Here is a 13,581-nt window from a genome sequence, read left to right as displayed (position 1 = left end):
ACCCTGTCTCTGCATGTGGTACCATGTTTATTGTTTGTAAAGCTCAGCCAGAGAGTTGAATATGGCATGGATGTAGCTTACTCCTCCTTATTTAATGAACATATATTGAGCACCTATTTTGTATCAGGCCTTATGGTAGAGTTATCAACAATGAGTCCCAGTCTCTGGCTTCAGCAGTTTGGCTGAATGAAGGGATCAGTTAAGTAGACAGGCAACTAGTTAGGAGTATGCCCACAAGATTATAAATAACAGTACACAAGAGAGGCCTGAGCCCATTTGGAGGGTGATGTGGAGTTTGGGGCCTCAAAAAAGTGACTTCTGAGCAAATATTTGAATGACAAGTAGGAGTGGACTTGAAAGAGGGCAAACATGATAGTAGAGGGAACATCATATACCAAGTAGTAATACAGTCAGGGAATAACAAGCAGTTTCTCACGAAGGGTAGCTGCAAATAGTGGTAGGAGAGGAGGCTGAGAAGTGGCTGGGACCAAGTCATACATAACCTTTGTGTCATTAAATGTCTGGATTTTTATCCAGCAAAGGCAATGATTAGTCACTGGAATACTGGTTATGAAAAGTGTTTTTCAAAGAGTAGATTGTAATCCATTAGTGGGTTGTAAAATCAATTTAGTGAATTGGGGCCAGCATATAAAAGGTGAACAAGTAGAAAATATGAGTGTAGATCGTATTTGTAAAGGTAAATAACCTTTTATGAATATTTTGTTTCAATCATTTATGTTTATGAATAATCTGTTCTGATGTAAAATGTTTTTTGACCTGTAGGTCACAGTCACAATTTTTGAGAAGCACTTGTTTAAAGGTTCAATGGTACACAAACTATCAGATTACTTTTAGTAGCAATTAACAGAAAATTCAGACCCAAATGGGAATAATCACTAAAAAAGATTATTCCAACGTAACTAGGACTCCAGTTTGGGAGCTCTTGGTGCTGTAGTTTTAGTTGTTCTAATCTGCCACTCTCGGTGTTATCTTCTGCCTAAAGTTCCCCACTGGCACTTAGAATAACATGCCAATTTATTCATCTAGGCAGAATAGAGCCTAGATTCTCACTGCTTTAACTTAGTTTAGGCCTGTCCACTACAACCCATTCAGGAACAAATCCACTGTAGGAAACTCTAATGCAATGTGGCAAATTCAGTGTGTTATGGAAACACAGAGCACCTCAGCTGACAAAGTCATGAATTTAGGTGTGGGGATGGTCGGGGAGCCACCTAGGTGATGCCAAAAGTTTGTGTGTAAGTTAAGTAGGTAAAAGAGAGAAGGCTCTCTGTGCGGTGGGGACTGCTTTAACAAAAGGTTGTGGACAGGGTAGCTGTGCACAGGGAAACATCCAAAATAGGAACTTTTATGCTTATAGAGCATAGCAAAGGAAGGCAAAGGAAGTAGCTGGAGTGATGAGTAGATACCTGAACTAGGAGGGGAGTCATAAGGAATCTGGGCTCTTTCCCATAGGAAATAAGCAACTGGCGACCATCACCAGGGAATTAAGATGATCAGATTCCCATCACTACAGCCAAAGTGTAGAGGGAGGTAAGTTAGGAGGTTGTTGCAGTAATCCAGGATAGAGGTATCTTGGATTTCGTATTAGGGAGCAAGTTGATTGCAGATTTGAGGAACATTGTGGAAATAAAAACATGACTTGTTAATTTCAGTGTAGATTAGTGTAAGGAAATAATCTCTGACTTTTCTAGTCATCTCCCCAAGATAACAGGCTTGCAGTGTTTTAACTGTAAAGCCCAAACTTGTTACCTTTTGAGAAAGGAGTGATCATTACTTTGTCAACCTTACTGTAAAGAACTGGAGCCCAGGATGGTGGGAACCTTTGAGAGTGGTGCTCTTGGATTTGGAATGTATTTAAGAGGTGCCTAGATGGACTTGGGGGCAGCAGTCCACTAGTTGAAGAAAAGTTATTTATCAGCCCGATTAGTAAAATTCTTTTTTTTTTTTTGAGATGGAGTCTCACTGTGTTGCCCAGGCTGGAGTCAATGGTGCAATCTTGGCTCATTGCAAGCTCCGCTTCCCGGGTTCATGCCATTCTCCTGCCTCAGCCTCCCCAGTAGCTGGGACTCTAGGTGCCGCCACCATGCCCGGCTAATTTTTTTGTATTTTTAGTAGAGACCGGGTTTCACCATGTCAGCCAGGATGGTCTTGATCTCCTGACCTTATGATCCTCCCACCTTGGCCTCCCGAAATGCTGGGATTATAGGCGTGAGCCACCAGGCCCAGCAGTAAAATTCTTGATGCTGTTACTTTCCTTGTGTTACCCCTGAACCTTTAGCAAATGTTTTAGGATTCATCTACTTTTATTTGGACCAAAACATTAAAGGGGAAGCAGTGTCCCTTGAGGCCACTGTGGTAGTGGCAGTGGCCTGTTATTTTGAGCTCACTGATGGTACAGGTTGTTTCTTATCTCTAGTCTCTATTAGACAAACAGTGGATATTGTATCCCTTCTGCCTAAATTGATGCTGGGAACCAGCAGATGCTCAAAAAGCATGTAGGGAACTGCTGGAAGCCCCAAAGGGAGATATATTTCTGGGGTCTAAGAGGAAAAGCTACAGGAGCTGAGCCACAATCCATCTATTCAAAATAAAGATGTGGTTTTAAGGAAAGTGGTTTCTCTAGAAGTCAGGTATGACTCCTAGATATCTAGCTAGGGTGGATGTTCATGCTAGGACAGAAGAGGGCTATATTTTTTAGCAGAAGCAGAGCTGTAGCTTTATTTCATAAACGTTTTGAGTGTCTACTATGTCATTTAAAATGTAAGAGCTTTCTGGCTAGTGTGAAGAACAAACCAGAGTAGAGAAAAAGAGATAAAGAGCTCTGTTAGGAGTAGACGAGTATCAGACTAAGGCAGCCGCAGCTAAATTAGCACCAGAATAGTTCGTTCTGTCACTGAAGCCATGTCTGCTACACCAGTGATCCCTTTACCCTTACTCTTACTTATTGTCTCAGACAGTGGATGGGTTCAGTGGGCCAAATACACTCAGAAGATAGAGCCTAAGATAAAATCTCTTCTACCTACTCTACTGGAGATATGGCAATTATCAGGCACTGCTATCAAGTGTTTGGACCAAGAGTGATGGCTCCTTTCCAAGTCTTTCCATAACTACCACCCTACTAAAGCCTCTGAACCCAAGGGAACGGCAGCCTGGCTGTGCCAAGAAAGGGGCTCCCAGCTTCTCACATTCTGAAGCCGGATTTCCCTTTTCTGGGTTCCCAGAGAGGCCAGATTTGACAACAATAAAAATTTCCAGGAAATTCCCAGGAGGTGTAATATCCTAATCCTTCTGTGGCATAGACCCTCTTTCTTACCCCTTCCCCCCACCAAGAGGAAGGAGCTTATCCTGGAGCCCAACATCCTCTGCTGAATGTCTCCACCTCTTTGGCCAAACTGGTAGAACATCTGAGTTCTTGGGTCCTCTCCTCCCAGGCCCATTTAGGGGGCTGAAGGGAACACATGAAGGTAATGTGTGATCCTGCCTCAAAACAGAGGAATGATTGCAGTATCCCCTGAAGGTTCGTAGGATACTAGATTGTTTAAGAAAGTTTCACTTGCAGATTGTCACTCCCCTACCCCTGTCAGGAAGTAATCTTCTCTAAGAAATCCCAAGCACTCAATCTCTAGGAGACCAGATGTCAAAACAGAACCACCTCTGGCAACATTTGGAATTACAGGATGCATTCCCATGTAAACTGTCATTAAGAAAAAGAAACTGCACTAACCAAAATAACCCAAATTTAAGGACCAGAAGCATAAGCCAGGAATTTACTATCCCAGGTAGACTGAGCATTTGGATAATTCTCATTCTCCAGAAATCCCACAGGAAGGAAAAAAGAAATGAATTTATATATATTCATATAAAGACTTTTATCTATTGTGCAAAGAGAGGGTCATCTGGCTCCCAGAAGGTTCTCAATCTCTTTAAGACTGTCCATTTTACATCTCTAGCTCCAGTTCTTCTCAGAGAGTGAAAGCGCTCCAAAGGCCTGTGATCATGGGCACTGATTAAGGGCTGCAGACTCTTCAGATGCAGTTAAATCCTTGGTGTTTGAGCTGTGTGGGAGCTGTGGTTGCTTGCTTCCTGGCTCTGGCTGAGGTCCTGCTGCAAACCCTGCAGCAGCTGGTTTAAGAGTGTAAGGTGGCTGTCTCTGCGAGGCAGAGGCAGGGGTGGGAGGCAGTTCCCTTTATACTCGATCACTGCCATCTTGGCCCGATCCAAACTCCGATTTGGGATCTGCAGCATTCTTGTGTAGCCCCCATTTTGATCTTTGTATCGAGGGGCCAGAACTTGAAACAGCTTTGGGATCAAGTCTTTCTCCTAGAGGGAGAATTATCCAAGAGACAGCAGAGTCAGGCAAAACTGCAGAGGCATTTAACTTCAGGCCACTCCCAAAGATAAGGTCCATCCACACATAGAAAGACCTCCCCCGCCCCTCACCAATCTGGTAGAGTCAATGTTACACAACGGGGTCGTTTATAGGCAGTTGTGCAGAGGTATATTCACATCGACTTCAACTAACTTAAGACACAGTTTCTAATTTAGTTAACAACATTGGCCCATAAGTGAGTACCCAAGCTTAATTCTGCACAGTTCTCCTTCCTCCAACCCCCACCCCTAAGAGCAAAGGGTGGGATTCTGAAGGCAGATAGGAGGCACTCACTGTGAGCCAGAAGTCAGCCATGCGCATGGCTCGTTCGTTGGTGTCTCCCAGCTTCCCATAGTCGATGAGCTGTGAGGACATAACATCACGGATCCAACCGAGCAAGAAAACAAGGTGCCACTCTAATTTCTCTAATGCCGGACCGCAATCCATTCTTTCCACTAGCAAAGCATCTCCAATCTATGCCATCCCTAACTCCGCAGCCCTAACCAGTCTTCCATTAGAGGCGATGGAGGGGCAGGTTCAGCTCAGGGTCCTAGGGGACTCAGACTTGGGGAATGGTTTACCAGGTTGGTCCCAGTCCCTTTCCACTTGCAGCCGGCCCCGCCCCCTCAGACCAGACCCGCAGAGTGGACAAGAGGGCCCCGTTCCTTACCTTCTCCGCGTAGCCCCTCATCTCGTCCACACGCGCCCATGGTGCCTCGATGCGTTCGTGCCGCACCAGCCCTGTGAGCAAGTTCCGCAACAGATGGATGCGGGACTCGGGACCGAGGCCCACACGGCGAAATACGCGGCCGTGGGAGATGGCTGCAGCGACCGACAGCCGCATGTTTCCAGCTTCTGCCAGCCCCTTGGAGGCCGGAACTGGAAACCGGAAGGTAGACCGGGTGGAGGCAATTTCAGGGGACGCATGCGCCTTAGCTCCGAGCGGGGCGAACGTGTTTGCGCATGCGCATCAGAGCCTGCCTCGTTGGCAATCTCGGGAAGGGCGGAGAAATGGTGTTGAGCTTTCCCAGAGGCGGCGAGCTGGGCGGGCTTCAGGCATCCAGAGCGCTCTGTGGCGGCCGGAGAAGCAGGCGCCCCCTAGTGTGGGATAAGCGGGCCATTGGGTTTTTTGTTTTTGGCTGCGTCAGCCAGTGGCTTTTAGGGCGATGGGACGCTCCGCCGCGGAGCCTCCTGGGAAAGAGAGCGTCTGAGGAGAAAGGCACCCGGAGGGTTTGGAGTCCTGCGGGCTGACGGCCCTACGCGGGCCAGCAGTGGCCAGCTGGCCTGGTTGACACCTGTACGCATCGTTTTTAACACAGTGATTTTCAGTAGTAATGGTAAAATGGATAATAACGATGCCTGGAAAAGAAACGCAGATAGTGAAAATTTTCTTTTGTTGAAGTAATCATTCCAGTTAAAAAATTTACATCCCTAAAGGGAAAAGTAGTGGATTGTTTTTAATTACACCAGTGTGTTTTTTTAAGGGGGAAAAAAATACCTACACATTTGTGTGTTAATAATAATATTGTAGTTTGTTTTTGAGCCTTGACATCTGCAAATTGGCAATGACTGTCAAAATTATTCCTTGTTATGGGTTGAATTGTGTCTTCCCTGGTGATTCTTCCCATCCCCAAAAAGCTGTGTTAAGTCCTAACCTGTAGTAACTCAGAATGTGACCTTATGTGGAAATAGGATCACTGCAGATGTAATTTGTTAAGATGAAGCCATACGGGTATAGGTGGGTGCCTAATCCAAAATGCCTAGTGTCCAGATAGACAGATACATATATACGTACATACATATATACAGGTCGGGCACGGTGGCTCACACCTGTAATTCCAGCACTTTGGGAGGCCGCGGCGGGCGATCACCTGAGGTCAGGAATTCGAGACCAGCCTGGCCAACATGGCAAAACCCTGTGTCTACTAAAAACACAAAAATTAGCCGGGTGTGGTGGCTCATGCCTATAAGTCCAGCTACACGGGAGGCTGAGGCAGGAGAATAGCTTGAACCCGGGAGGCGGAGGTTGCAGTGCACTGAGATCAGGCCACTGCACTCTAGCCTGGGCGACAGAGTCAGACTCCATCTCAAAAAAAAAAAAAAAAAAAAAAAAAAAAAGCGTATGAAGAGAGAGAGATGGACACTCAGGGTGATGCTGACCAGGTAAAGACAGAGACATATAGGGAGAAAGCCATGTGACCTTGAAAGCAGAGATTATGGAGTTAAGCAGTTGCAAATCAGTGAATGAACACCAAAGATTGATTGCTAGAGCACACCTGAAGCCAAGGGAAAGGTATAAAATGTATTCTTTTTCAGATTCGTCAGAGGGCATGACCCTGCTGCTAACATTGCTTTCTTACTTCTAGCCTCCAGAGCCACAAAACAATACATTTCTGTTGTTTTAAGTTCCACAGTTTGTGATAGTTTGTTACAGCAGTCTTAGGAAATGAATTCACTCCTCTTTATGTGTACATATGCAGTAGACGTCTAGATTTGTCACTTTGTCAGCTTCTAGGTGACCAAAAAACATCTCTTTGCTAATTTTAATTTTGAAAAGCTTCTTTAATATGAAGGAACAAATAGACAAAGAGGAAAAGTCATGAACGTATAAATACATTGACAGAGATTTATACAAATCACACTTCACAAAGAAATTTACAATAAATTACAGAAATTACAATTATCATTCATGTTTTGTTTCTTTGGGAACAATTCTTGTAGTTTTCAATTGTCTTTGCAGTTGAAAAATTTCACTAAGATATCTTCACCAGGATTTTTTTTTTTTTGAGACGGAGTTTCGTTCTTGTTGCCCAGGCTGGAGTGCAATGGCGCGGTCTCGGCTCACTGCAACCTCCACTTCCTGGGTTCAAGCGATTCTCATGCCTCAGCCTGGCAAGAAACTGGAATTACGGGCACCTGCCACCATGCCTGGCTAATTTTTTTGTATTTTTAGTAGAGACAGGGTTTTGTCATGTTGGCCAGACTGGTCTTGAACTCCTGACCTTAGGTGATCTGCCCGCCTCAGCCTCCCAAAGAGCTGGGATTAGAGGTATGAGCCACCATGCCCGGCCCACTAGAAAATTTATCATAAATTTCTGTTGGTAAAAACTTGTGAAGAGTCTCTTCCTCAGCAAAAAATTAGGTAAAATGAAACATTGATCCATTATTTTAGAAGATGCTTACACTTGGTAAAAACAATTGTAGCATCAAACATTGTCCTTTTGACTTTTTCTGGCAATATAAGACCATCATCTCTTGTCTCTTCTGGTAGTCTTCAAAATTTGATTCTTTTTTTAGATGTCAATTTCCTTACATTTTGTTTTTGCAGCATCACTACTGGCTTTCTCTGCAATTTCTGTGGGCTGATATTAATGCACCTATTATGTCGTGAATTCATAGGGAATAGGTTCCAGTAGCTCTGGCTCCTCTCTATTGGTTCTCACAAAGTGTGCTTCTCTTGGTGCAGCCGTCTGGCCTGTCAGCTGAGTTCAGGTACCTTTCTCTTTGGCTCCCTTCTTTTTTTGATCACTTTCTTTCATGCATTTCAGGAGGCTACCTTGTGCCTTAGAGTGTTTAATGTGCTCCATATGCGCATTAATTCTTTTGGCAAGAATCTTGCCCTTAACTTTTTTTTTTTCTTTTTTTACAGCAATGCTAACAGCATGCTAAGTAAGATTATAGACTCTTCCAGTTTTTGCCATGGTATCACTTGTGAAGCATTACTTTTTGAACCATACCCATTCCCTTGATGTCTACAGTATCACCTTTTTTATAGACTCCCATGCATGTGGCCAACTCCATGTTTTCTAAAAGGTCTAGAAAACATACATTGGGTGCCTCTCCTCTTTTCCTTGTGTTGGTCATTTTGGTGAATTACCAGAATATGGAGTTTCCAGCCAAAAGGAAGTTAAAACAACAATTTAAACCTTGATGTTTTACTGACTGTATGTTGTTCAAGGCTTATTCTGGCTCTTTGCAGATATTTTTGTGTTTGATTGGCCTTCTTTGAAACTTCACATTTATAAAAAAATACTCATAAAAGAAAAATCCCACAAAACCAAAGTTGTTTGCTTTAAATGTATTGTTTAAAAGCAGGGATATTTTGTACAACAGGAGTTGGAGACATGAAATATACTTGAAGTGAGCCTGAAAGCTGATTAAACTCTTATGAATTTATGTCTCTAACTATAAATAAAACTCCAGTCTCCTGAACTGCTGGCTTTGTGTGAATTACTCTTTCTCTATTGCAATTCCTCTGTCTTGATAAATCAGCTCTGTCTAGGCAGCAGGCAAGGTGAACCCATTAGGTAGTTACAAATTTGGAGGCTTGTCCAGGATTGCCCATGTGGCTACCTGCCCATGGTTTGGTAGTCCCCCTCTGGTGATGGATTCAGACGCCAGCCCAAGCAGCTGCCTAGTTGTTTTGGACTGGGGGCTGACTCTGGTACTGTCTCCATTGATGGGGCACTGGTGACCCAATGTGCATGGGTTTAATTGCAATAGAGAAATAGTCTTGGGGAGATGTCCTGTAACTGTAGCCCTATCACAAGGTGAGCCCCAAAGAAAGCTCAACAGGCCTGGCTCAGGGCGACTATCTGCTCTTCGTCTTTCCCAGAGACCACCCATCAGATTACTGGTCAGAGGTCATCCCTCCCCACCTGGAGTGGATCAAAGACAATGGGACCGATGGGAGAAAGTTTGAGCCTTGCCAGGTCAATACTGGGTGGTGAATGAGGTGACTAGTGTCTGTTTTGTTATGTATATTTTGATTTTGCAGGGATGGAAAATGTTGGTTTGGTTCCCTATGCAGCCTCTTGGGCAGCATCTTGCAAAATTGAGAATCTTTTGCTTATGGTTCCATAAGAGAGAAAAGGGCGATTTTCTTTTGTAAAGTGGCTTGACCTTTACATGTGTTATGGCACAACTAGCAGGGTCATCAAAAGCTGCTCTGTTCTTCTGGAAGCTGCAGAGAAAGGGAATCTCAAAACCTGGTGTGCTGGCAAAAAGGGTAAGAAATTCTTACCAGCTGGGTTTCTGTACCTCCCCATCTGTGTGTGTGTGCACGTGTGTGTGTAAATGGTAAACATCACTAATTGCCTTCTCTGCAATGGTTTGATTAATAGAAAAAAGGATCTGTGAGTCTAGTCTTAGGCTGTAGGAAATCTGGTTGACTTTGTGCTAAGAATTTGTCTTTCTGTAATGGAGGGAGGGGTATCACAGGATAGAACATGGGCTTAGGACCCCAATAAGCCTGCTTTACAAGCCAGCCCAGCAGACTGGTCACTAACAAACTTTGTTGAGGGTCCCTGAAACCAATACCGGATGAAATTTCTCTGTCTTGTTTAGTGTACTTAAGAGCTTAACCTTGTGACCATGTGAAGATATTTTCTCTTGGTTTCTGCCATCCAGAGGACAGGAATTTTGGGGTTCATGTGATAGTTAGCCCTAAAATTTATCTTGAGGAGTTAAGAGCCTTTGCAAGCTTGAAATTGACTGCTCTAGACTTCTTCTGGGAAGAGCAATAGAAACTGCTCAATGCTGTGTGGCTCAGTAACTGAAGCTTTTTCTTTTGACAGTGGTGGCCTGGGTTCAATTCTTCGCTTCTGGAATGTTTCCTTTCTGGTTTGTTATTTGTGTAATTTTGCTATTTATTGAGGGTTTTCCCCCCATGGATAACTTCTGATTTCCTGTCTGGGATTTTCCTTTCTCTAAACTACCCTTGGGGAGATTGTAAATCTTGTGAGAAAAAAAAAAAAAAAAAAAAAGAAACTGCTTATCATCTCTTTGAGACACCTTATATGTCCATGGTTAAGTTATAACCTTAGCTAAAACTTATTCATTTCATGTGGAAGGTTACCTGTGGTAGAAATCAAAAGCCAGAAATATTGGCTGTCCTGGCTAGAGTCTAGTAATAAGAGATTTAAAAGGATTTTTTTTTTTTTTAAAAGAGCTCTATGGCTAAAATCAGCTTAATTAAAAATAAATATCCAAGCTATAGGTATTTAAGAGGACTTTATGTTTTTCCTCTTCTTGAATTGTGTTTTTCTGAAAAGTTTTTTTTCCTCAGTAGACAGAATTGTTCTTTTCCATTTTGTCTTCTTGCCACTCTTGATGCCCACGTGAGAGAATCTAAGATACATTCTAAGAGCCTGGGACTCCTGGGGAAAAGCAGAGGAGGCACCACAGATGCTATTCTGGGATAAAGCTCTGCTTTCCTCACAGAAGCCCAGGAATTGAAAGAGAATAGATCCCTTTCAAAATCTAAGGCTATATTCTGTTTTGCATTGCATTAGCTGACAGTTTTGACTTTTGTGGGTATCAGAAATTACTTTGCATTATGAGAGCAATTTGGTGTGTAATAACTAGGTAGGAAATTACCTTTGGGGATGGCTAATGGCAGTTATGGGGGGATAGTTGGCTCTTTGATGTTTTAATTAGAGAAGCATGTTCTTGGCCCCCTGGAAGATATGGAAACATCTCCAACCCTCACTGAGAGATAAGACTCTCATGGGGGATGGGCTGAGTATAAAATGGGCTGATTGGCTTTGGGCCGCCTTACAATGAAATGCATGGTAAAAGCACTGCACTGTCTTCTCGTGTAGTATTTCCCTCTCTTTTGGGGATCTAGGATACAGTATAAGATGGCACCCTTAATCTTGGGGAATTGTCTTTGCCTTCCAGCAGTGCCTGCTTATTAGACTCTAGAAACTGCATGCTTTCCTGGCCCTGTACTTCCAAGGGCTCCACCCTGAAGCTAATATTCCAGTTAAGAAACTGGCAAATGAGGGGCTGGGCACGGTGCCTCACACCTGTAATCCCAGCACTTTGGGAGGCTGAGGTGGGTGGATCACAAGGTCAGGAGATCGAGACCATCCTGGCTAACACAGTGAAACCCCATCTCTACTAAAAGTACAAAATATTAGCCGAGAATGGTGGTGGGCGCCTGTAGTCCCAGCTACTTGGGAGGCTGAGGCAGGAGAATGGCATGAACCTAGAAGGCAGAGCTGGCTGTGAGCCGAGATCACACCACTGCATTCCAGCCTGGGTGACAGAGCGAGAAAAAAAAAAAAAAGAAAGAAATTGACAAATGAAAAACCTTACAAGTGCTGAACCTTCTTTCTGTCTGTCTATTTATATGTGTTATGTGTGTAATGTTTATATAAAAAGGGCTCTGATTGGCTTAGAAAAATAAGCACTTAAATAAAGTATTTTGTTAGAAAAATAGAACCATTAATGCCTTTTTGTTCATGTGACTTTAGTAATCTTTTGGAAATAAAGACAGTTTTAAAGATTATTGATAAAATAAAAATGTCTTCAAAATGTAGACATTTGGTCTAAAGGTCAGATATCAGATGTGCTAAATTCTTTAAGGTTGTAAACTGCTTCTTTGACTTTTGAAAATTGTTCAGTTTACCTACTTTGGAGCATTAGACTCTAGATAAGGCCTGGGGACATGTAGAGTTAGCCATGCGCCATAGCTATGCTAGGAAGAGTCAGATCTTATCTTCACTTCTGTCTGACATCCTAGGCCCCGCACCTAGTACATAATTAAAATCTCCTACATGTCACGCTTTTCACCAAAAATGAAAGTTGCTAAGGGTTAACATTGTTACATGTGATTGAGACTACTGGAGAAATGGTTTTACATCCAAAGTGTATAAGGATAGTAGGATGTGTTTTTGGTAAAAGATGATAAGTTGGCATGGAAATGTGGCTTTTGTTAAAGAGAATGTAATTTTGTCTAGTTTATAGGGATTTAAAGATTGTCTTATCCTAAAAGAGTATTGGGACAAAACTGAAGGTTTAAGCAAGTTGAAAAGGGTTTGTGAAGGCTTGGTCTTATGAAGAAAGTTCTGTGGGTATGAGTAACTTGGCTAACATTTGAAGGGAATTATTTAATTTTTTTCCATATGCTGACTATTAAAATAAAAGCACATTAATTCAGGGCCAGAATCTGGGCCCATGTGTCCGAATAACAGAGTTTTCTTAGAAAACTGATCTGCTGTTTAACAGAAAATTGTAAAGCGTTTTAAAAAATTTATAAAAATATTACCTTATGGTCAAACTAATTAAAACTGAATAGATTGATAAACTTTTATTTAGAAACTAGCTATAGCATTAAAGATGCAATAATGCAAACATGAAGTTTGGTTTTCTCTCTTTTTTTTTCAATAAATCAAGGTTTTTATTTTAATTTTTTAGTTTTTCTATTTTTTGAGACAGTCTTGCTCTTTCCTGGATTTCTCTTTTGAAAAATATTTTTATGTAGTATTAAAAGATAATGAAAGGTTTTTGTTTTCTCCTTTGGGTAAATGGCAGGGGAAAATGAGGAGGAGAGAGAAGAGACAGATTCAGTTGACCTCATGCTATCTTCATTGGGTTTTTGTTTGGAAAGCTAAGTCTATTCTATCAGAGCAAAGGTTTTCATCTTAAAAAAAATTTTTTTGAGTTACCACTTCAGACAAATGAGCAACCTGTGATCCTATTTTGTGATATAGTGTTTGAAACCTTTGATATTTGATAAACTTTCCAAAATTAAATTATGAAGTATATAGTTTTCTGACCTTATCAATCGTTTTAGACATTAGGTCCTCTGAAGTCCAAAAATGATGTGTTTGGCTTATTTGGTATAAAAATCATATAGGAAGCATTGTCAAATATGAAATGGTGTTTGGCTATCTTTAGGCTGTATTTATATAAATATGTTATTAGTATTATTTCCAAAATTATGGGAAACTTCTATAATTCTGAAATGATTTAGGGTACATTATTAATAATTGTAATTGTTATGTAAAATTGTTGTATGCCACAGAAGTAGCCAAAATTTCTAGTCAATTGTAGCTTTAATAGTGGCTGTTGTAAGACTTTTGTCATCAACAGACATTTTGTCTGGCTTTGGTTCTTTTCAAAAGGCAGTTTATAGTCAGATATAGGACTCTGAGTGCAGGCCTCTGATAACTTTAAAAATTCTGCAATTGGAATAGAGAAAAACTGAAACTTCTGGGACTGTCATGGAGAGCTGATGTGTTCAACATTGCTAATCCTTTTGTTTTCAGAGTTAAGGAAACTTATTTCTTTTGAGCTATTTACAACTTTTAGCAAGTGAGTAAAGTATACTCCTGAGAGCAAAATTTGAAGCATATTGCTTTCTCTTTATGTGATTTCTATGGAATTTAGAAACTATTTGTGAG

At 41.9% G+C, this 13,581-nt stretch overlaps 1 protein-coding gene across 1 annotated transcript; it reads right to left on the bottom strand.

Annotated features, from left to right (window-relative positions):
• Nucleotides 1-3,759: 3,759 nt before the first annotated feature.
• Nucleotides 3,760-5,332, bottom strand: MRPL17 (mitochondrial ribosomal protein L17). The gene is made up of 3 exons (XM_023189862.1): nucleotides 5,061-5,332; nucleotides 4,685-4,753; nucleotides 3,760-4,341 (listed from the first exon to the last, which is right to left on the bottom strand). The coding sequence occupies exons 1-3, from the start codon at nucleotides 5,232-5,234 to the stop codon at nucleotides 4,057-4,059; spliced, it is 528 nt and encodes a 175-aa protein (XP_023045630.1). The 5' UTR covers nucleotides 5,235-5,332; the 3' UTR covers nucleotides 3,760-4,056.
• Between the last annotated feature and the right edge of the window lie 8,249 nt (nucleotides 5,333-13,581).

This window comes from Piliocolobus tephrosceles, chromosome 13 (genome assembly GCF_002776525.5).
Source record: "Piliocolobus tephrosceles isolate RC106 chromosome 13, ASM277652v3, whole genome shotgun sequence".
NCBI classification, from domain to species: domain Eukaryota; kingdom Metazoa; phylum Chordata; class Mammalia; order Primates; family Cercopithecidae; genus Piliocolobus; species Piliocolobus tephrosceles.
This window is presented reverse-complemented; position numbering and strand designations above follow the sequence as displayed.

What these genes read in the sequence shown, in the direction of transcription:
- MRPL17 (XM_023189862.1), bottom strand. Translation starts at nt 5,234, where the DNA reads ATGCGGCTGTCGGTCGCTGCAGCCATCTCCCACGGCCGCGTATTTCGC. An exon ending in TGAGGGGCTACGCGGAGAAG is followed by an intron (nt 4,754 to 5,060) that starts GTAAGGAACGGG and finishes ATGTCCTCACAG; the next exon opens with CTCATCGACTATGGGAAGCT. An exon ending in TGGCTGACTTCTGGCTCACA is followed by an intron (nt 4,342 to 4,684) that starts GTGAGTGCCTCC and finishes TTCTCCCTCTAG; the next exon opens with GAGAAAGACTTGATCCCAAA.